This window comes from Pyxicephalus adspersus, chromosome 9, assembly GCF_032062135.1.
Source record: "Pyxicephalus adspersus chromosome 9, UCB_Pads_2.0, whole genome shotgun sequence".
NCBI lineage: Eukaryota > Metazoa > Chordata > Amphibia > Anura > Pyxicephalidae > Pyxicephalus > Pyxicephalus adspersus.
In genome coordinates this window covers 26058379-26083098 of record NC_092866.1, presented here as the reverse complement: position 1 = coordinate 26083098, position 24720 = coordinate 26058379, and the positions used below count along the sequence as shown (strand labels likewise).

Sequence of the window (24720 nt, the reverse complement as noted above, 5' to 3'; positions counted from 1 at the left end):
GCAGAGAATGCCAAAGTTGCCATATTGAGAATATTAAGGGGTTATTCTGAATTTCCTTAGATAACATTTCTCTATGGGTATGTAGAATAGCTAGGGGGTTGGGGGGGGGGGGGGGGGGGGGTGGAATTTAGCGATAAACCTACTTTTAAATTTGTGTAAAATTATGTTTCATGGATCCATTCCTTTAGTATACGTAGTAATGCAGCCTGGTTATACAGGGCTACATCTGGCAAATTCAACCCGCCACGGTGAGTTTACCACCCTAAATACTGTGCCCATGAAGGCGAGCGTGAGGGAGGCCCATGTTTTAAAGTCTTTTTTCATCAAACAAATGGTTTGTACAAAATTTAAATTATAGAGTTTTGCAGGATTTTTAGGAATTGACACACCCAAATATCTAAAATGTGACTTTGCTGATTGGAATGGATACAGGGAGCTCCAGCTGGGTTTATGTTTGGGAAACAGGAAGAGCGCTACCGACTTGTCAAAATTTATGATATACCCTGATACTTTTTGAAATTCCTGAAGAGCCAGCATCAGGAAAGAAGAGAATCCTTGGGGTTTGCGATAAATATTAGTATGTCATCGGCGAAAGCAGTCGTTTTAATCTCTGTAGGGCCAAATTTTATTCCAGAGAATCTGGGGTCAACCTCTAAGAAACGAAGTAACAGGTCTATTGCAAGGTTGAATAATAGAGGAGGCAGGGGGAAACCCTGCTTTGTTCTGCTGTGCATTGTTACAATGTGGGAAAGTTAATTATAATTGGAATGATTGGAATCGTATGCCAAATTGCCTATGTTCAAGCAAAGCGTGCAAGTAGGGCCATAAAATTCTGTCAAAAGACTTTTAAGCGTCAAGGCTCAGGAGTATTTGGTTTTTGTTATATGGAAGTGTAGTTGTGGCAATGGCAGTTCTAATCCCTATTGATATATTACTATTTCTCAGAAAGCCTAATTGGTGAGTGGTTAGCATAGATAGTAGCATTGGTTGTAAGCGATTTGCAATAATTTTTGCCATCACTTTTTTAATCCGTGTTAAGTAGACCAATTGGTCTGTAGGAGGAAGGATTTTCCTTATCTTTAAATGGTTTAAGTAACAAAGAGGTATGGGCTTGTGTGAAATTTGGAAAGGACATTTTATTTTCCAAAATTCCAATATAAATAGCCAATAATAAGGGAGAGATACAATTCTAACGGCTTAAAAAATTTAGCCGGCAATCCACCTGCGCCTGGAGTTTTGCTTAAAGGGGGAGATTTAATAGCCCTAGCAACCTTTTCAATTTGTATTGGAGCTTTTACTGCTCCTTTTAAGATACTGATAGAGGTGGTAAGTCTACCTTCTGGAGGAATGCCGCTATATCCACCTCTGCAGGAGGATTCGCAGAATAAATTTGTGTGTAATAATTTGCAAAGATGTTGAGAATTTACGCTTGTTTAAAACATTTGGTACCAGAATTGTTTCGTAGAGTATGAATAGGGTGCTTAGGGTTTTGAGGTGATGCCAACTTGGCTAATAAAAAGCCTGTCTTGTTCTCCCAGCAGTAGAACTTGTATTTGGTTTGTCGGACTTTAAGTATTGCCTTAGCATGTAAGTGGTTCTCCAACACCATTGCAGCTTGTAACCAGGCTCGTCTAGTACTTTCTGTGGGATTATGTACATGTTCATGTTCACAATGTGCTGCTGCAACATTAGGAAAGATTGAAAAGCCGGAGAAGAAGATAAGTACTTGGCGAAATGCCATGTAGGAAATTGTGTCACCAGACATGGCAATTCTACCTTCATAGATACGGGAGCCTGATCCAATAAAAAAATAGGATGATATGATATTTGAGCAATTTTGTAAAAAAATGTGTGAAGAATAAAAAAATCAATTCTAGAGAAGGTTTTATGCACTTTGGACTAACGTGAATATTCTCTTTGTGTTGGATTGCTTGTTCTCCAGGGATCTAAAAGTAACATCGACCCTATACACTTAGCTAGAGTTTGCGAACGAGGGGATGATTGTGCTTCCGATCAATCTATACCCAGGTCAGGTGCAATAATTAAATTTGGGTAATCCCTTGATAAAAGCAATTCTGAAATGTGTGAAAAAAGTGGGGATTCGGGACATTAGGTGCATAAATGTTAAGGAGTGAGTAGATGTCACCCTGAACATCCACTTTTACCAACAGATGTTGTAAGTTCTTATCCACCTGTACATCAAGTATTTGATAAACCAGTGCTTTCCGAAAAATAATAGCTACTCCTCTCTTTTTTAATCTAAGAGGAAGCAATTACCTCCCCCACTCAGGATTCTGGGAGACGCAATGTATCCCCTTAAATGAGTTTCTTGCAACAGAACCATGTCTGGGTGAATGGAGCGCAAGTGAGTAGTCACTTTGCGACGCCTAATATGATGATTGAGGCTCCCCAGATTCCAGGTTACTAGATTGAATTCCTTCTGAATATTCAGATAAGGCCGGGTGATACATTTAAATAAGCCATTATCAATCTTTGTGAATCAGAGTGCAATATTCAATGGTCTGTCTACATGAGTAATGGGTGGGATTGTCCCAGGCTTTACCACCCATTCTAAAATTTAAACATAAAGAATATTCTACATTGGGGTACATTGTAAAAAAAAACCCTGCATCTCCTAACAGAGTAAAATAGAAAACAATCATGCATATACATATGAGTAATCTGCCAAACATCATTCACTGTTAACCAAATTTTTGTTTTTAGTGAACCTAATGTCATACTATTTTATAAGGGAAGATATCAAACTTAAACATTTGTAAACCAGTTACAACTATATTGTGCCTTTTGGTGGCCTAGAAATGTATTTCTGTTATCTAATTTGAATAAACAAACCACAAACGGCAATATAAACAAACTTGTACTCATGGAATACTGTTGCCACAGCGGTAGCATCAGTACCTGTGGCTGTCTTTCAAAGACAACAAAGAACAAGGCAAAAATCAACAATAAAAGGTTTGCCATGCTATTCTCCAGTATCAGCATTAATTATTCATGACATAACAATTGGTATTAGTTACGATCCAGTCGGTTCTTCTGTAGTGGATGGAGATAAAGAGTCTTTTTATCTGTGGTAAGGCCGACTCTGGGTATTCCAGTAGTAATGTCGTCCCATTAATCGTTACTTTCACTTTTGCAGGATATAGCAGGGCAACTTATAGCAGGCCAGCCTTTTATATGTAGAGAGAATGCGCTCTTTATCCAGAAAATGGAAAAACTTTGCGATTACCACATGTGGTCTGGCATTGGAGATGTGTTTCTCACAATACGGTCAATACGGTGAATGTGCTCTATCATACGTGATGCGGGTCTGAGTTAGATATGTCCATAGGTGACAACAAGCAATCTTGCCCCTCTAAAAAATGCGATGGTGACTGAGCAGCAGTATTATGTTTAGGGGAGCGTTGCACTCTTTTTCCTTTATTTTGTTTGACCATTGTGTCTGGGGTAAAGTGGGTGATATATTTGTATATCCCCTGGGATAGATTCTCCCTGGCTGTATAGCAATGTATAAAGTGCTCTGGCCCCACAGCCAAGATGGCCGCCGCACACTCCCGCCACAAAAGAGCACTGCTTCGAAAGAACAGCGTGACGTGCTCGGACACCGGGTAATACTAGCACCATGGAGGAAGGAGAGCAGGCTGATGCCGGCTGTCGATGAGAGATCGTCCCCTACAGCTCTAAACCGGGTGAGCAGTGATCAGGGTAGCCGGAACGCTGTTAAGATGCAGGCACGGTTGTTGGCCCCACCCCAAGAAGTCAAAATTAGGGTATTTTGAATACATTTTTAAAGTAAACCGACATATAAATGGTTCAGCAATCCAATCCCAGGTACTGAAACAAGCACTTGGCCCTGAAACCTGTTCTGGACCTGTAGAACTTTGTTGAGAAAATCAGGGACAGATGAAAGTTAAGTAGATGGTTGGTATAAATGTAAAACCAACTTTACTATAAAAAAAGGCTTTGCTAACAAGACAATGTCATTCAGTCAGGCACACTCTTTTACTCAAGTAAGTTGGTGACCAAAACATACATCTCTTCATGTGCAAAAAAATTGCATTACCTGTTAACCACAAACTTCTCCTAAATGCTTCTGCTTTACAGATGACTGTCTTAACCTCCTGGGCGTTACACTGAGGTCTAGATTTCTGTACCAAAAGTGTTACACTGTTTTTCATGAAATTTTTTTTTTTACATTTTAGACCTGTAAGTTACAGAAATATGTCCGAACAAGGGTCTAGTAGATATCATGAATATAAAAAAAAGTTTGAAACACACTATCATGTAAAAAAAAAATGTACTTTTAATAAAATCCAATCCTATTTTTTTTTGCATAGAAATTTTTGTTTATATTGTGGGCTTGTAATTCTTAGGGTTAACTCCCGGGTATGATAATTATATTTATTTATTATATTAAAATCATAAATTATAATTTAATACATAAATATAAATAATAATTTAAAACAATAATGAAATAATAGACAACAATGTAATCTAAAAATAAAATTAAAAATGTACTTTTATTTTTATTTCATGTTGTGTGGTGTTTTTGTACTGTAAAAACCATTTAAAAGCAGATTACATTGTACTCTGCTTTTAAATTTCCCTCCCTGACACACCCCCATACATCACCAATCACATCACCCGGAAGATGACTCATCCTCCGGGTGATGTGAGGGGGGATTTCCCTGCCCAGCTCACACAGACACAGACAGAGGCACACGCTGGACGCTGCTGGCATCTCCGGAGAGATGCACAGTACAATGCAGGATTTCTGCATTGTGCTATACATCTCACTGCAGATGCCAGCAAGAGGAGCTGCGGACACTGGGTGAGTATTTCCTTTCAGTTGTAATCCGATTGTCATACAATGTATGACAATCGGATTGCAATATAACATTTGTTTACATTTAACCACCTGGTGAGAAAAACTCAGGGTTAACGAAAATTGAAAAAGTTTTTAGCCCGAGCATGCTCGGGCTTAATGGCCAGGTGGTTAATAATTAAATAAACAGAGGATTGAGCAACCAGCAGTAACTGGTGAATACTGACGTAGCTGAAAACACGGCCTTTCATTGTATTTAAACTCATATCTGAATTATTTCCAGATTAAGTTATACCTGTGGGACACTACTTTATACTGGCAAGTGGAAGCAATGGCTTGATTTTAGATGGTATGAGCCTTCCTAGTTTAAAAATGTTTTTTTCTTACCTATTTATAACAATCTAAATACATCAGCTTTTGATTTTCAAGATCCTGGCCATCAGGCACAGCCTTTTTACTTTTGATGGTTCAGGGGACATTGAGAGAGTAGATCCAGATGAAATAGAGCCCAAAAACTTATTTTTTTAGGAGCAGATATAGCAGGAGGCAAAGCTTTATGATTATTCCACTGGAGAGTCACCTAAGAGTTAATCTTTTAAGCAAGTCAAATACCAAAACTTTTTATTTCATTGGAAATTGTTTATCATTAATATCGTCTGGTCTTCTAACATTTGTAATCCTGCCAACATCCCCATTATACATTGAAGAATACAAAAACAAGAAAAAGGCGGGACTTTAACGGCAGGTGGATTTGTAAAAAGTTAACATATACTTTTTTTTTCCTTTATTAAGAAACAACAGTTAAAACATACATGCCTCTCCCTTTATTCCCCTCAACATTGTAAGCATACATGGGCTAGATACATTGTACACATTACATTACATTACAATTGTAAGAAGAACTGCCATCCTCTGTGACACCAAGGTTTCACACCTTGGCGGTGATGGCGGTTCTTACAGTTTAAATGTACGTTCGTTTATGGGTGTAATCATATGATTGAATCTAGTTTTTTGGAGATAATTATATATTACCCTTCCATAATGGAGTGAGCATTACCAATAATATCTGGAGAAGTACTGAATAACGTTGTGGAGACAACATATATGAGACACTGCCATCTCTGTGTGTTGTGATTTTAATTCTGCCTTTTGCCTACCTTCATACCAAGAGAGTAAGCATACTGGTAAATGCAACAACTTTTGTGCTGATACACCTACTAGTTGTACCAATTACATCCCTGAGGAAGCGGACACAGTCTGCAAAATGCATTGGATGATCTCATCATATGTAATGTGTACAATGTTTCTAGCCTATGTATGCTAACAATGTTGATTACCTCTTCCTGAAACTTGGTATAAGGGAAGAGGCATGTATATTTAACTGTTGTTTCTTAATGAAGGAAATTAAAGGTATATGTTAACTTTTTACAAATCCACTGCCTTTAAAGTACTGCCGTATTTTTCTTGTTTTAGTATTCTTCAATTTTATTTTAAATGTTTTGAATGAATGAGGTAAATGGAACAGAAAATGGATTCAGGGTGTCTCTATTCTCTCCAAGGTTAGTAACATTGGAACAAAGGAAACAATCACTAGTAATTTATCTATAAATGTGACATTTTTAAACCTTATACAAAGGAAGATTAAAATGTATCAGTTGTCACAATTACCTCTTCCTTGCTAAAGAACAGGTGTCTCTCTTCTGTGCATGCGGGCAGTTCAGACCCTGGGTGCACCTGGTCTTCCGAGTTTTATTCGTTTCGCCCCCTCCCAACGGCCAGTCAGGAAATAGCCTCTTAATCATCCCTGGCTATGTAGCTAGCTCAGACACAGCACTCAGCATTCGTGCAATGTGTCTCCACTTGTGTCGAGCTCCCTAGCTCTGCTGAGCATTTACGCTACACCTGTTGGTTAATTCAGTGCTTTCCCTGTCCAGCTCCTGTGTTAACCCCTTATTGCCCAGTCTGGTGTTTTTCTGCTTGTTCCTTTGTGCTGTTCTAGTGTTTCTCTGTGTCTGCAGTGATCCCCGTGTCTCCTGTGTCACCTGTGCCTCCTGTCGCTTCCTGTGTCTCATGTGTTCCCCAGTGTCAACAGTGTCTATTTCCTGGATCTCTGGTTCTTGCCCCTGGCTTGTTCCTGACCCTTCTTGCTTGATGCCTCCCTCAACCACTGCTTTCCTTGACAATTCTACCACCTAGTGATTTGGTACTGTGCATCATCCTGCCCACCTTTGTGTGCCCAAGGACCACAACTTGGCAGCGACCGTCAGCATACCATTCTCATACCATTCTGGAGAAAACCTGGTTCCTGCTTAGATTTTGCGCCTTGGCCCTTCTCAGAGCTCACACCACTTCTGTGCAAGCCGTAGTGCCCCCTAGAGGCTCTGTCTCTCCAAGCATGATATCAGATACACAAAAATCCAACACAAACAAGATGATTTTCAGATGACTATCAAAAAGAAAACAATACTTCTACAAGGAACAACATTTTACAACAACAACATAGCTATGTAGTCCGACCCCAAACCAAAATTTAATTGGTTTAATTAATTTAAACTTAAATGTAAATTTAAATGGAGAGAGATGCAATGCAATGTTTCAGCTTTCGGTATCCTCCTCCTAGGCAGCCAAAGAAAAACTTTGTAAGACTATCACACCATATTTACACCATATTGTTTTTTGTGAAAAACATAGCTGGACCTTACCCCCAATTTAAATAAACTATTTTCCAACAAAGATTGTTGTTATTAAATTATTTGGATACAATTAACAATAATTCCAATAACACTTGGAAAGATCTCTCTGATTTGACAAGAATACATTTATTCAATATATATTGTACCACAGTAACAAAAAGGGTACCTGCAGTTCCTAGGTATCTCAGATACATACCCTGAGGTAAAACCAGCAATGATTTGTCTGCAGGAACCTCTAGGTTTCTCTGCTGGTTATTTAAAATTTCTGTCCTGGAGCTGGTTTTATTGGGAATATGCAAGAGCAGGGTGGGGCAGATTTCCAATTCCAGGCCCCAGATTTTCCCAGGTCTCAGAAGGCTGTTTGGCATGCGTGAAGTACAAACTGTGAGTGCATATTATCTAATATTTTGCATAATAATTTTTAAGTATGACTAGTTCTTTAAGGAAAAGTATGTATCATATATAATTGTAGTTTATTTCAGATTCGCTGGTCTCACTATTCTTGAAGATTTGAAACATACCAGATTTTTGACAAGATTAAAATTGTACAATATATGTTCTTAATGTACAAACTGTACATTTTTAATGATTAACAGACTATGCTTTTTTTGATCCCCATTATGGACTGTCAAGTTGATGAGTTAAAGCTCAGAATAGACGACCTACAGAACCGATCACAAAGGGGCAACTTCGGCATAAGGGGCCTACCCGAATCCATCTGTAACCTAGGTGACCCAAAAGTTTCCACAAACGCTGCTACCAAATTGTACAGATAATATGCTGGAACTGGACCAGGTCCATAGAGTGCTAGCAGTGGCTAAGAAAGATGGACCCCTTAGGGATATGAAGGTGAGTTGAATAAATAGGCCTCCAGACTTAAAAAAGCCCAAAATCAAGTTATTGATACTAAAATGAAAACTTACAGGGATCTCTTGCAATGTCATAAACACTCCCCTAACCTGGATCTCTGCCCCCAGATCGAAGATCTGAGGACAAAATAAAACTCGTCAGGGCATAGGTTCAGGTCAGACAAACCGGGTCAACTCCTGGTTAACAAACTAAACACCGCCCCAAAACGTACTCATTGCCCAAACTTAAAACATGCCTGGGCAGGAGCATCTAAAACCCAAAACTGATCTTAGAGGAGTTTAGCGACTTCTATAAAAAACATTATGATTCTAATGCCCCACTTTCCTCAGAAGCAGCTGAAGAGTTCTTCAGGTCCTTACAACTTCCAAAACTTAGGTTGGCCTATAAACAGAGATTGAAGTAACCCTTCACACTGAAGGCAACTCTACAAGTCTTAAAACAAAGTGCACCAGGTCCAGACAGATTCTTCATTGCCTTTTATAAAAAAAAATTCTGGTTTAAATTAGGCCCCTGTCTAGTAGAATACTTAAAATGCCTTACGTGAGGGAGAGAGTTTAAAGAATGATGCTAACTTAGCTCACATAAGTGTTATTCCTAAGCTGGGTAAGGACCATTCGTCCTTATCCATCTACCGTCTGATATCGCTTAATTATTGTGATCTAAAGATCTTATCCCTCCAATTAAACTCCTTTCTTAACCGATACATCCACCCAGAACAGGTTGGCTTTATACCATTTCGCCAAGCACCCAACCAGACCAGGAAGTCAATTGATTTGATCTCAGCCTTCTTGTCCTAAGGGGATGAAGGTCCGCACAGGAAGGCCATGCTCCTTTACAATGACCTGCAAAAGGTATTTGACAACCTGTCGTGGGTTTACCTTTTCTATATCCTTAAGCGTATGAATTTTCCTACAGCTCCTGGCCACCTTATACACCGACCCTGTTGCTAAGGTCTCCTTAGGAGGCTTCCTATCTGACACATTTGCAATTAAAAAAGCACTAGGCAAGGTTGCCCACCTTCTCCCCTAATATTTGTGTTAGCAATCAAACCTCTAGTCATTGTAAAGAATATGTACGTAGTCACATGAATTTAGATGGCGCAGAGTGGAAAGCTTGCCTTCCTATTTGTACTTGACAAAGGTAACCTACATCATGAATATAGAAAGTTCATTATCCCTACGTGTCTATTTTGTTTTTTGCCTCCAGCCATTGCCATATGAAATTGTCCAAACATTAAGGTTATTGTCTGTGGGGAGGTGGAACATAAGTCCGCCCTCTTTGCAGACGTTATCTAGTACAGTCTACATTACCTCGCCTCTGACTAACTTATTCAAAATCCTCAAACAATTTGCTGATCTTTCGTGCTAGCAGGTAAACTATTCCAAGCCGATGACCTTGAACATTAACCTTGATCACACCACTATTTCCACTCTACAACAGGCATTCATTTTTGAATGGTAAAAAGAGACTTTACCTTACCTAGGGATTACACTCACTCCTAATCCCCACCAGCTTCATAATACAAAATAACAAAACCTGTTCAAACAAATTTTTGAGGATTTGACTAGATGGTATTCCTCTCCGCTATCCTGGATGGGAAGGGTGGCAACAGTCAAAATGAACATTCTGCCCAGAGTCCTTAACCTGTTCCTTACACTTACAATCCCAGCAAATCTTAGATCTACTCCAAACTAGAGTTATGGAGTTAATTTGGGGTCACAAAGGAATCCAAATCATTTTCGCTATGATGCTCGCCCCTAAAGCACAGAGAGGGCTGAAAGTTCCTAATTTCAGATATTATCCCAGAGCCGCCCAGGTTGCACAACTCTTCTGAACTACACTGCTATTCAATAGACCCCAATGAGTAAATATAGAAGCTCAACCCAATTCTGTGTCAACAATTGCTACTGTTATGTGAGTATCTTTCCGTATTCTAGCTAAGATTACCTACCCTGCCCTTCAGTACTTCTTGTCGGTGTAGGATAAACTAAAACACTACCCAGGCATAAGCTTGGCCCCACTCCACTTGCTCTGCTTTGGGGGAATCCTGAGTTTCGACTGGGCCTATCACCCCACCAATTTGAGTGGTGAAGTAGCTGTGGCTTTTACAGAGTGGAAAATCTAATTTTCAGTAGAAGTGTCCACCACCTAGTTCAAATTAAGTAACCCTTTTGAGTTATTTTGTCATGCCCAGATTCAATCATTTGTAAATGAGGGGTGAACCCTTACTGTAAAACCGCATTTGAAAGGACCTGTATTTTGCTGACCTGGATTTTACAGGACAGATCTCAATCCTCTATTCCATGCTGTCAGTCCCCTCCTCCATGCTACCATATAAATAAATATAAATATCCATTTTCTCTCAATGTTAACTTGATTGAATTATATTACAAAACTCTAATGCGAGAATGTAGGAGACATGGAGCATATCTGGTGGTCTTGCCCAATGGCGCAGGAATTTTGGAAAAGTCTTTGACCTTATGTCAAAGGTGATTCAAATCTCCCTTTCACCCAGCTTAGAGTTCTCCCTCTTGAGTAAGATTGACATGCTCTTGCCAAAATATACAAAGAAATTGTGCAATTTTGTGCTGCTGGTGGCCAGAATTCCACAGGCAAGGCATGGAAATCACCATCTATCCTGTTGGTTCCGGTCAAAACTAAACTAAACTGGATATTGGTAAATGATAAGCTTACGTGTACACTCAAGGCCACACCACGTCTCTGAAGTCTCAATAAGATGTTGCACCTATGGGGAGCAGGAGAACTGAGGCGTTTGAACAGCCCAATTCAGCGTTAGCTGCATTGGGGCAATAGTCCCGATGCCCCCGTCCCTGTAAGCTGATTGGTGGGGAAACCTTTTATTAGGAGGGATTAATGAAAGTGGGAAAGGAGGATCTAGAGAATAAGAATAAACTTGCAAAAAGGAATGCAGGGGTGTCAGAGTGCATGCAGTGGTAGATTGCAAAAACAATATGATGGATGTGAGTGAGATGAATGTATGAATGAACCAAAAACAAGGTTAAATACTGTGAATAACGTTTCATTATTTATCTTTGGGTTGACAAAGAATCATGTTAATCTAATCAAAACTAATACAACATATGCTAAGGACAAATAAAAGTACATTCGAATAGATAGGTTTGTATGTTGCAACATGCAAACCTATCTATTCGAATGTACTGTATATATATGTACTATCTGAGGAATATATATATATATATTTCTTTCTACATTATGATTACATATGGAGATATGACAACCTGGAATACTTTAAAAGTTTTACCTCTAGAGTATCCTACCTGAAGTGATTCCCCATTGGGAGCCATGTAAGTCTTTTGAATAAAGGTTTATAAACTGTTAATGCACTAGGTTAATTATTATAGTCTTCTAGAATCCCTAAGCCACTATGGCCCTGATTTATGAAAGCTCTCCAAGGCTGGACAGAATACACTTTCATCAGTGAAGCTGGGTGATCCAGCAAACCTGGGATGGATCTGGTCCAGGATTCAAAGCATTTGCTAGCAAATAGCAAATGATTTTTAAAAATCCATGTTTTTGGATCACCCAGCTTCACTTCTGAAAGTGTATTCTCTCCAGCCTTGGAGAGCTTTCATAAATCAGGCCCAGTATCTCATCTCTCTTATTCGAACTACTTACAATCATAAAGTACATATATCTCACCGGTATACCTTCACATTATGGATAATGATAATATTTGTTTATGTAAATATGTCTATTTGCAATGTTAATTTGTATTTATGTTACACAATATATCCAGACCTTTTGTTCTACCTACAATGGCTTTGCCAAGCACACAGATACAACTGAAAAAGCCCTCAGTTGGGCGAAACGCTTAGGGTCCAGTCCCTCCGGCTGCGCACTGTTTTCCTATACCGCAATCCTTGCAGTTTATACGTCCTACGTTACTACAGTAAGTTGCCATTGTCTACTACTATTGAATGACAGTAGGGAACCTTCCTGCCAAATAGGAAAGCTGTTCTTCTTACATGTTACTTTGTAATAATATGCATATGTATTCTTTGAGAATTTATCACTGAATACAATACATACAAAAAAAAAATATCTTTTTACCTCTTTTTTTTTTGAATCTTTAAAATCAGGGTTGGCATAGTCTCTTTCAAGAGATATATCTTTATTTGTTCTTAATATTTTGAGATTGGCATTCCACTGTAACACCAACTCCAGTATGCTTTCTATAAATCAGGAGCACCAAGTCTAAAATAGCAAATAAATAAATACAAAGTGGGGATGGCTGCATTACATGAAATCAGACGAAGGGCAAACATGAATATAAAAAACAGAGTATGTATATTCTTCTGGTTACAGGAAAATTTACTGTGTTCTATAGTCCTTTTGAGAAATATGACTGCACAGATTGGCAAGGAAAAAGCATTCAAGACAACAATTAGAAAAGAAACCATAATGAAGTTACAAATAATAATTACACTAGGCTGAGTGTTTTTGCAATAGGGATGAACATATCAGTAAGTTGAAGTTATTTTCCCACAAGAAAAATCAAGTTACACGAAGATGGCCAGACTACAAAATACTGAACCAAAATAATCATGTTGACGGATTTTCGCTGTTTGCAGTTTCATTATAGCAGATTTTGATACTGACCATTAGCCCAAAGGATATTGTATAGGCAGATGTTTTTTTCTTCAAAAAAAAGGAACTGTAAGTAAAGAAAAGAATCTTGATATTGAAAAACTAAAAATGAGTAAGTGAACTAGAAACAGTTATTAGGAAATGAATAAAATAAAATAGAAAAACATGGATAAGAATCCTTAAGATAATATCAATGAAAAAATTGCGCCATAGGATTGATACATACAGGTCACATCAAAGTGGTGATGCCCATCCAGTCTCGAACTCTTAGATTGTTCTATTCCATCCAGGGTTTATAGCTTTGGAGGAGTTTTTGTGATCATTATGCGATAAGTAGATGTTTGACTATATTGATTTGTTTACAAATTTTTCTGAAGTGTATTGGTAGATTTCTTCATTGATTTATTTTTATGTGCACTTTTCTCTCAGCACTCACCTCCTTTTATATGTATGTATGTTTCCTAATGTAGCGGATCTATATCTGCAAAACGCATTGAAACTAGATCAGTGTGATATCCTATGTCCATTGAAGGCCCTTTGTATATATTATATTTGACAAGTTATAACTACCTATGTATAGATATATTTTGTGCTGTCCTATATTTATTGTCATGTATAGCTGGGGGTGTTGTTATATACCGTTGTAAATATATGTTTTTATTGTTTAATAAATAATTTTAATTAAAGATATGAATAATTTGATATAACTTTTACTGTATACTGCCTTTAAAATCCCCCAAAAACTTTTTTCTTTGTGTCAAATATTATTAGGGATGTGACAGTGCTAATTATCTAGGAGTCTGGAAAGTTAATCATTGTTATACTAAGGGCTTCAGAAAGTATTCAGACCCTTTGTTTTTTTCATGTTGCAAACTGTTGCTACAATAATTTGTTCTTTTTTTCTCAATAATGTACAGTCAGTGCCTATAATTGCAAGTAAAAATGGACAGTTCAGTAAACTTAATAAAAAGAAATGAAATATAGAATATGAAAAATCACAACACAACAAGTATTTAGACCTTTTGCAACAATGCTTGAAATTTACATTCCCAGTTTCTCCTGATTTCTGCTCAAGTGTTTCTGCTCCTTGACTAGTCCACCTGTGGCAAATTAAATTTTTTGAACATTATTTGGAAAGGCACACTCCTCTGTATAAAAGGCCTAACAGCTGACAATGTATATCAAAGCAAAACTGAAGCCATGAGGTCAAAGGAACTGCCTTCAGAGGTCAGATATAGGATTGTTGCAAAGCACAGATCTAGGGAAATTTCCCAAAAAATTCAAAATACCTATGTAAATGTGATATTTCGATTTCTTCTTTTTATTACATTTATAAAACTGTCTAAAATTCTGTTTTGTTTTTTTTGTCTTCATGGGGTACTGAGTTTAGAATCATGAGAAAAAAAGAGTTTAAACAATTGTAGCATCAGACTGCAACATACCAAAATTGAAAAAAGTGAAGGGCTTCTAAATACTTTCTTAAGCCACTATATAAAGATATTATTTCTTTATTCCCAAAAACCTATATAAAAATTTAGTACAAAGTAAAAGCGCAAGCATTTATCCATTGCTGCTCCATCAATTTATAAATGAAAATGGTATTTAATAATACTATAATTAAGATTTAAAGCAAAAGTGAAACACTTTTGAAATACAGTTTTGATTATGGCGTTGAACGTCTACGTTTTAAAAGAATTACATTGATTCCCATCTCAGCTTTTAAACATCAGCCATAACGAATAAATGTGGACAATTTTAAAAATCTCTCCCACATAATAAAATGTATATGAGGTCATTTTATTTGGTTTTCATTGAGCACAATATAGACTGAAAATATTCTGTCTAAATGATGATGAATACATTTCTGAAATAAAGGTTTAATTTGGTAAACCACCAGATCAATACCATTGGCATATATTTAAAAGTAAAGATAGTTAAACGTGATTCAGATAAAAATTGTCTTCACAATTAACTTGCAAACATAATTGTAAAATTAAAAATACATGTTGAGCCTATTTTAATTAGGTATATCTTATTTAGAGTTACTAAGATTAAATATAAACATTTTTCAACCCCATTTCAGTTTAGATTAGTGGTTAGCACTAGTGTTGGTCGAATAGCTCACTATTCGATTCGGCAGCTGTTCGGCAGAATATAGCACAAAAATTCGGGTGGTCGAACATCGAATTCGAACACCATTAAAGTCAATGGGAGAAAAATTCGGGTTTGTTTCAGCACTGTGTAGAGCTTCTACAGCCTCCAAACAGATGTAAAAAGATACATTATAAAAGGATACATTTAAAGATACATAACACTATTACATACCGCTGTGCTTCACATGAATATCAAAGTGCACCTGTCAAATCTGTTTTAGGCTAACGCTAGGTACACACTTCCAATAATTATTGTTAGAAAATGAACGATTACGACCGATCAACAATTATGCACGAATATACTTGAACAATCATATTGTGCACAATTCTGTACATGCTGTAACAATATGATTGTTCATATATAATCCACCAACAGTGTCCACACACTAGATACAATCGTTTGAGCGATGCAGGGAGGGACATGTAAAGGCAAAATTCGGTTCGGGTATACCCGAATTCGAACAGCCATATTCGGGTCGAATATAGGGACAACCCGAATTCAAATATCAACACTAGTTAGCACTCTCACTTAGCAGCAATTGTCCATTTCTCTCAAAATTTGCCTTTGCTAATTGAGGAGACATTTGACTGTGACAATGGGGGGACAGATTTTTTACCATACTTCTGTAAACTGCTGCATAAAATGACATGCTAAAATAACATATGATAATGATGAGTTTATTAAAAATGACAGCAATAGTGGACACATGACTATTTATGCAAACAAGCCTGTGACAGGTGGTTGCACTACCAATGTCCTCACCAGAGGCATTGTCAAAAACAGCTAAATGAGCCTGTTCAAATAAACACTGAGTACACTGTGAAATGGCTGCAGCTGTTAGGTAAAAAGTATGCTGTGAAATACAATATTGCAATAATTTGTTTTTGTTAAATGTACAAGCGTTAAATATAATTTATAGTTTTTCACATTTGTGTCTGTTTTTCAGCTTATAATTTAAAAAAAAAAAGTACTAGAAACAATATTTTTGCAGGCAAATTTAGGCAGAGCTATAGTCAAATGACCTGATGTATACTAATGATGCCAAAATTTGACCTTGGCTTCCAAGTATGACCTTTAGTCCATAAAGGGTTTCTTTTGTTACTTATATTCAACTCTATATTATCTTCTCTTGCTTTAGCCTTTCTAAGTGTGACATGCTATGTATACATTTCCTAGTATGGGATCACACATTTTCCACTAAAACTATAGAATTTTATTTCATTGTACATTATGGTGTTTAAAATTAAAATGTATGTAATGTAATAATGGCAAAACTTTATTTTTTCGATAGTATAAAGAAAGGATTAAACCCATATTATGATTTTGCTAGGTATTTTAACTTTCTCTTTTAATTTGTCTTTTGACCATTGTTACTAAGATTGAAACAGTGGCAACAGTCCAAGAGGGCAATTCTAACTTAAGAGGAAACGCCTAAACCGGGGAAGTTCCCGGTGACGTCGGTGCGTGTGTACGTTGCCGGCGTGTGTACGTTGCTCTTCTTTAATAAAAAGCTTGTTTACTTCCCTAGCGGTAATCTCGAGTGTGACTCGGGGTAGAAAAAAGTTGCTGAAAGCGGTAACCCCGAGTCACACCCCGGGTAGGTAAACCTATGGGAAAGATAGTAAATACAGCGCTTTTTCGCCGGCGTCCCGCGTTGTCCATCACCGCGATCCCTGTCTTCTTTCGTCTTCCTCCGGCGTCTTCTGCTCACGATGAGTCATCGGGGAAGTTTGCGGTGACGTTGGTGCGTGTGTACGTTGCCGGCGGGGCGGGAAATTCAAAATAACTGTATTAAATGCAATACATTGGATTTATTTGTGTAAAAGCAGTACATTGTTTTCAAGAACATTTATTTTTCAGTATATATATTAGTATGAGTATAATATATATATATATATTTTTTTACATTTATTTAATTTATTATTTTTACATGATTTTGTGTTTCAAACTTTATTATACTCATACTATTATAGTGTACTGTAAAACAATTTTTCTCGAAAAACAATGCACCACTTTTAGACATAAAAAACCGGAGAGAAATGTACCGCTAGGGAGGTAAATGTGTGCAACAAATTCAGAAAATGTTTGCATGTTTCATACAAACAGCAGGTATTTATTAATATTTACACATAATAAATCACACTCAAACATTTTTAGGCAGTCTTGGCCTCGATCAGCACAGACCTCTGTTAAATATTCTTTTTATGGACCTACTCTTCACAAGTAAAATAAATAAATAAATAAGAGATGGAATAGAGAATGCTAGAAAAGTAATGAGACGAGGAAAAAGTAAAAAAAAGTTAAATACAATAAAAAGCATATGAACATTCCACCAAAAACCTCAAAATACTACCATGAAGGCACTATAACAGTTACATAATGAAAAAATTTAAATATTGTATGTGAATAGATGTTTAACCTAAAATTTGTTTACCTATAATCTTTACCTAGGATCATTCTTATTTTCAGTCTAACAAATCCATAGGGCCTCAAAGCATACAAGTAGATGGATATCATCTGCAAGATTTGAAGATAACTTACAAAATAAAAAATCCAAAGATTTCCAAAGACAAGAAATCCAAGGTAACTGGGAAATTCCTATTATATATAAATTTTAATGATTTAAATAAATGTGTGTGCCTTTAAAATCCAGAGGTTTCAATCTGTCTTGGTCTTGTATACCAAAATCTGGGATGTTGAACATTGAAGGCAAAAAACTTGGTCTGAGTTTGTAATTAGATTATTTAGAGATGACAAAGATGACAAAGGTAGGAGCATTCCTGTTTGACAACTGGCCAGTAGCACAGAATGTAAATTCCAATTAGCACACAAAACTGGAGGGTTGCATCTGGTAATTATAAACACTTGTAAAAAATCTTGAAAAACATTTTGACGGAAGGTAATTATAAACACTTGCTAAAAATCTTGAAAAAACAGGTTGACAGAAAGTTTCACTTATCCTTATCCTTCCTTCCTTGGCCCTGGTCCAGCAACAGTACTCGCCAGACACCAGTCCCCCAATCTAACGCTGCACTCTTCACCTATAGCAGGCCCCCGCTCAGCCCTGGGAGACCTGTTGTGTTTCCTAGCACATGGTTGACCCCAGGGCTTAGTGCACAATGGATGGTGTCTGCGAAAGGGCTGGCAAAGGACCAAGAGCCCACAGATAATGTAGCACCAAGTCCAGAATACAGAGCAGAAGTCATACACAGAATATCTGTCCACCAGACTAAGTACACAAGGGCATACACAAGCAGAGTTGGTGTCACAGGCAAAAGGTTGGTCCAGGCGGCATAAACTCTCAGGGTCAGAAACAGGCAAGGTCTGCAACAGTAAATCAGACCATAACTCTCCAGCACAGATTAGCCCAGCTATACACTATAACAGGCACTGCTGACTGGGAGCAGAGAGGCTATAAAGTCCCAGCAGCCAATGGCAGTGCAAGGAGCTAATTTGCCTCTAAAATCCCCTTCAGATGTGCACAGCCTCACAGAGTGGTGCTGGGGATGCCAATATTACATACATCAGGCTGAACGGCTAAAGGGAAGCAGGGGCTGCTATCTTAGTCTCCTGGCTGCTGCAAATGACATCGCTGGACAGAATAAGAAAATGTCTTATACTGCGATGGTGCACAGCACGGGATCGCCGGAATTCTTAGGATAACTCCTTACCATACTGTATGCCTTTCTCCCAATACATCTGACTCAAGTTCAAAGCCACTATGTACTAAACAATTCATGTGTGCTCAGATAAATAATCTTATTGAAATAGCAATAACCTCGTTAGCAGTCTAATTCTGTCCAAATTTCCATGCAAAAAGCGGTACAATTTTTTGCATGGAAATGTATTTTTCATTTTTTTGTCCATCTTGATTGGCTTGGCCGGGATGACATCCTGCATGGGAGGTCATTCATTCCTGGCACAAGCAGGGGTAGTCAGGATTGCCAGGTATCCCAGCAACCAAAGCTGACCCTACACATGCACAGCTCATCTTTTTGCCTGAGAAACCCGGAGTAAGGGGTTATTGCAGCACATCTAAAGCATTGCCTATCACGTTCTGCAATAATGACCTGTCTGATTTCGGATTCCTAAAAGTGTAAGCTTTGCTTAAATTAATGCAAATGAATTAATGTCACACAACTGAACTTTCCTAAAAAAATCACACTCACTTTATTAAAAAAAAATACATTTATCTATAATATACAGAAAGCAGACTAAAAAACTTGATAATGGCCTAAAGTAGGGGTGCCCAACCTACGGCTGTCAGATCGGCCCTCTTCTACATTCCCTATCTATCCCTGCTCATTGTCTTGCGGGGGGGATGGGGCGCTGACATTCTCAATGTTTCTCTATGGAGATCATGCTGCCAGGAGAGGGAGCTGCTTGTACTGTGAGATAATCCCAGCAGCGGCATGAGTGCTGTGTTCATGCTTCTGTCATTATCCCCATGTATAAATTCTCATATCTCCTGCACTGGTTATCATACAAATGTGAAATTCTTAGGGTACACAGGGGACCCTAAGAGCTGCTACTAAACCAAATTTAATCTCCCTGAACATAACAAGTTGCCAGATACAGGGTCATAGGCATAAAATTCCAACAACAATCTGGGATATTTTCACATTAAAGGGGCTATTTCAAGACCAGGGTCGCCATGCATGAGCTTGCATGTTGAGGACCCCCTTATGGCCACTCTCATGGTAATGATCATTATGGTACTGCCAGTTGTCTTTGCACTGTGATGCCCCTTAATGTTCACATAACTTCAAGACTGGGTTTAGAGTGGTGGTGAGGTTGCGGTGCCGTTACCCTTTCCTCATGCCATGGAACCCTGCCTAGGGGGAGACGCTCAGTACCACTCACTGCCATCTGGAGTCAAATCTGCAGACGCAGCAGTGTGAGGGACTGAGCGGCTGGTGATCTTCTTTTTTACACATAGCTGGCCACTTACCTTATATAACAGAGGGATGTTGGCAACTGGTCCTGAAGATGTAATAGTAAGAACATGTAGCCCTTGGATATCTGACACATGAATTGCATTTCTCTGGAAGAATCCTTTGCAGAGATTCTTGATTTGTCATCTATTTTACTTGGTGCATGTATGTTATAGTAACTAGAAACATTTCAATTGAATTGAATTTTATATTAAAGATGTATGTTTAAAACTGGAATAGTTTTAATGTTTATTTGCATTGTGACCCACAAGTTTTATCCCAATGTCAACAACCAGGCCCCCAAAAAAGGTTGGGCACCACTGGCCTAAATGATCTACAATTTTTAGCAGACATTTATTAAAAATCATAAACAAAAGAAACATAACAAATACATTAATTTGTGTAATGGAAACATGAATCCCCATGGACTTAACACAGACTTAACTGAACCATTTTTAAGTTTTTGCCACTAGATGGCAAGTTTGAGCTTTTAGCATAATTTTGTAATGGTATTATTATTAAATGTTTATGATCATACATTCAGATCATGTTTTTTTAGGATATTACATTTTTATACATATAATAGTCATAGCTACTGGTTTAGATTACATTATATATATATATATTCATAGCTACTGGTTTAGATTACATTATATATATATATATATATATATATATTTTTTTATATATATATAAAGAATATATATATATATATATCTCATAATAGTTACCATAGTATATATATGGTAACTTTCCCTAATAGACTTCCATGTAGTGGTCCAAATGATCTCTTCTGGAACTGATCATTTGTGCAAAACTGACCCCACAGCCTTGCCACATATGTTGCTTTGCTTCCAATAAAGAGTATGGGCAGTCATTGTGCAGGCAGAGCCAAGGAGAATATCTGGATTGAGAGTTTCATTTTAGAATAGATTAGCAGGCTAAGGCAGCACCAAAGTGTTACCTTGCTCATATTTGTTAAAAAAGTTTAAAATAAACTATAAAAAGTTCATTTTAAACTATAAATATTTTAGTGTTCAACAAAGATGAAGGTATCTTCAATGACTATTATAATTGTAATTTCCAACCGAATTATTCTAGTTCTGTTTGTACACAATATTTAGAGCTGTATCATACCATGTAGTATACTTTCAGTCACTGTTTGACATATTGGAATTTAAAGCACTATTAGATACTAAATAACTACATTACAAATGATTCAAAATTTATTTAAGTGAATTGACGCTATTTAAAATATAGTATAAATTGCTAAAAAAAACATATGCCAGAAACATTTTCTTGTTTATGAAAATTATAATCTCTAGTCTAAAATAATTTTAGTTCTTTAGATATGAAGTATGCCTTACATAATATCACAGCTCACATATACTGAAATGTAGACCGAATTTCAGGAGTATATAAGACTTTTCTGGATTGATATGGTAAAGGACAAGTTACACAAAAAGAACATATTAAGTACAAATTACATTTTATGTATACAATTATTTGGTTGTATAGTATCCACACAACCTAATATTTCATATATATATATATATGATAAATAATGTATAATTTATTGTTTTATTTTTTGATTAAGATGCTTAAACACAACAAAGATATATATATATATATATTATATTTATTTACAAACATACAAGTATTTTTTGTGTTATAGTAATATAACCTATTTTTTGTAAAAATCTTTTACAAATTACACAATAAAAAACATATAAAGTACACTTTTCTGCCCAGATTGTAATATATATATAATTCATTTAGTTGTATAGTATCTACACCAGTTCTCAAATATACAGACAACAAATATACTGTGATACAAAAATATGATTAATTAAATAATTTATATTATATTGTTTTATCCTTTGATTAAGATGCCTAAAAACAACAAAAATATGNTATATATATATATATATATATATATATATATATATATATATATATATAGTTATTTTTTGTGTTATAATAATATAATCTAATTTAAATGTATGTAAAAATCTTACCTAGTTGTAGAGCCATAGCAATGATAACTGTCCACGATAAGTAGTGCATGTTTTTAAAAGGTCTACCTTCTTTTTTAAAAAACAATAAAAATGATTCCTAGCAATATGTAAATCCCATCAGTGGAAAATGATGAAAATCTAAATTTTAAAATGATTTCTTCTTAATGGAAAACTAATCACATCCTTGTCACTTTAATATCTTCTCTCTGTGTTTTTCTGAAGTAGAAAAAACCACATGATGTTTTAAATGTAAGAGGGGAAACAACACAACAGCTGCTAAATCTCATTGGAATAAACCATTCTCTCCTGCCTTTACCCTCTAGCTCTAATAAACAACCTAAAGCTGATTAACCCATTCATGCATGAAGACTTAGCAACACATCCCCAAGCACACCATTGAAAGTGTAAACCTAAAAACTACCTTCTACCTTGGAGATTGTTTTATTCAATAAAAAAATGTGTGCTTTTTGTTTGTCATCAGTGTACAAAAACAGAATTTGCTACTATTATTATTATAAGTGCATAAACTATTTCAAATAGATTTTTATCTTATGAACTAACTCATAACTTATTATTTCACTAAAAAATTACTAGTATATCTAAAAAAATTACTTTGTTTTCTGAATAAGAGGGGTTTTTGTACAATAAATTTGGCAATAGGAACAAACATAGAATCCAACCCTAAAATGATAGAGTATCAAAGAGGAAGCTCTAAAATGTTATATATTTTTTATGTATTTTGGATAAGTACCAGTGGGTGAAAACTATTGTTACTATGATGTAACTATTTCAAAAATTCCCTGAAAACAAATCTCTTTGTTTAAAGGCTTTTTCTGACAGAATATGTATTTGTTTGTTATGTGACTACTGCTTGTTATTCGTTCAATCACATTTGCCACAATATTAATAGAGATGATGGAATCTGCCCACGTTCAGTTCAATAAATGTTCAAGGTTCAGTGTAAGACAAACATGAAGTTTAGATGAAATCTAATTTAGGTCTATATAGTTTAAATCCGGCTATTAAAATCTGGACTTTTTTATGCTAACAAAACAAGCTTGTGCAAAAAAGCAACTGGCACTGCTATAGAGTTATTTGTACCAATGCAAAAAAATAAATAAATAAAAATACTACAAAGAGCAACATTAGATTACACAAACCTTCTAAATAACAAGCTTAGGAATGCTATAAACGGAACATGGGGCTGTATATTTTTTATCCATCAGTTTAGCTGTATTATATGTGTAAAGCCCCTAAAATCCTAATGCTTTGCTTATTTCAATGCATATTAAAATTAAGACTCATTCTTCCACCTAGTGGCCAATAATTCAAAAAATCTCTGAATCAAAAAGTCTTTAAAAAATGTGTGCATTTAGGGTAAAAGTTTGGTACATTTGGGTGAAAACATTTATACATAGTCTAAAATCATCAATCCCTGATGTTACCTATTACTTCTCTGTAATGTTCATACTTCTTGTAGGGATGTATTTTCTTATGTGCAGGGTTTAGGTTACTTTTATTGTTAAAGTAGAACTAAACTAACAAAAAAAACAAAAACTCACTTTTACTTCCACAGATCCCTGGATCCCTATGGAGGTTTCCTGGATTAGGTCCCACGCAAGACGCCGCCATCTTCTTTCCTCTTCTTCCTCTTTCTGCCTGGGGTAAATGGGGGAAAAAAGAGTGCAGGTCTCATTGCATGCACAACAATAAAGACAGAAGGGGAAGGGGTTCACCTTTAAAACAAAAAAAGGGTATTAAACCTCCATCACAAAAAAAAGAAGGTAATTTTTACTCTAGTTGAAAGGGTCATCTACCCTTTTATGTAAAGTAAAAATTTTAATTTAGGTCCCCTTTAAAATGTATTTTTTTATGCAAAAAAAAGGTGCCCTGTTACAAAATTTCTGCTCACCCCTTGTTCTAGAGACAAGTTTAACATTTTTGATTTTGCATCATTTTAGTACAAAAGACTATGGTCAGATGTAAAAATAGAGAAGCTAATCCTTACAATTGTTTTAAACAACATTTAAAAAAATGTTTTACGTACACTTAAATTATGTCTGAATTTATGCTCTTGAAAATAAAAATTTGTATGTTTCACAGTTTGCAGATTTAATTAGATCACTTGATGGTAATCAGATGGTGCAAATGCTATTTTTAATACATTAATCTTTGAGGTCATGACAGCACTGAGGTTGTTTCTAATCCTACAGCGTTTACTGTAACCACCAATGTAGGATTGAGCTAAACAATTTCCAGTGAATTTCTGACTTCAATAAGATTTTTATGACCATACAAACAGCTTGTGGTGCAACAGTATGTTCAGAAAGCTTTGATTATTTATATGCTTTCTTCTGTTTGAAACAGAAGTATGTATTTTCAAACAGGGAAAAAACCTAGAACTTTGGTTGCCTATTAGGAAACTGTATAAATTCTGTGTTGAAGTGGATTAAAGTTTGTTAGATTACGATATGCTTGACAATTGTTTTAGCAGTACTTTAGTCATTAAAGATGTTATTCATTCTTGTGAATCAAACACTGCTTATAACAATGTCACTGCTTATAGGACTAGATTTGTT

The 24720-nt window shown here is 36.3% G+C and overlaps 1 protein-coding gene across 1 annotated transcript in view; it reads right to left on the bottom strand.

Moving 5' to 3' along the window:
• The window catches only part of NRN1L (neuritin 1 like), a 28586-nt gene extending 4790 nt beyond the window's left edge, over window positions 1–23796 (bottom strand). The window contains exon 1 of the mRNA XM_072422960.1: window positions 23704–23796. Coding sequence (XP_072279061.1) covers window positions 23704–23773 — 70 coding nt within the window. The 5' untranslated portion in view covers window positions 23774–23796. The remainder of the gene's footprint in view (window positions 1–23703) is intronic.
• Between the last annotated feature and the right edge of the window lie 924 nt (window positions 23797–24720).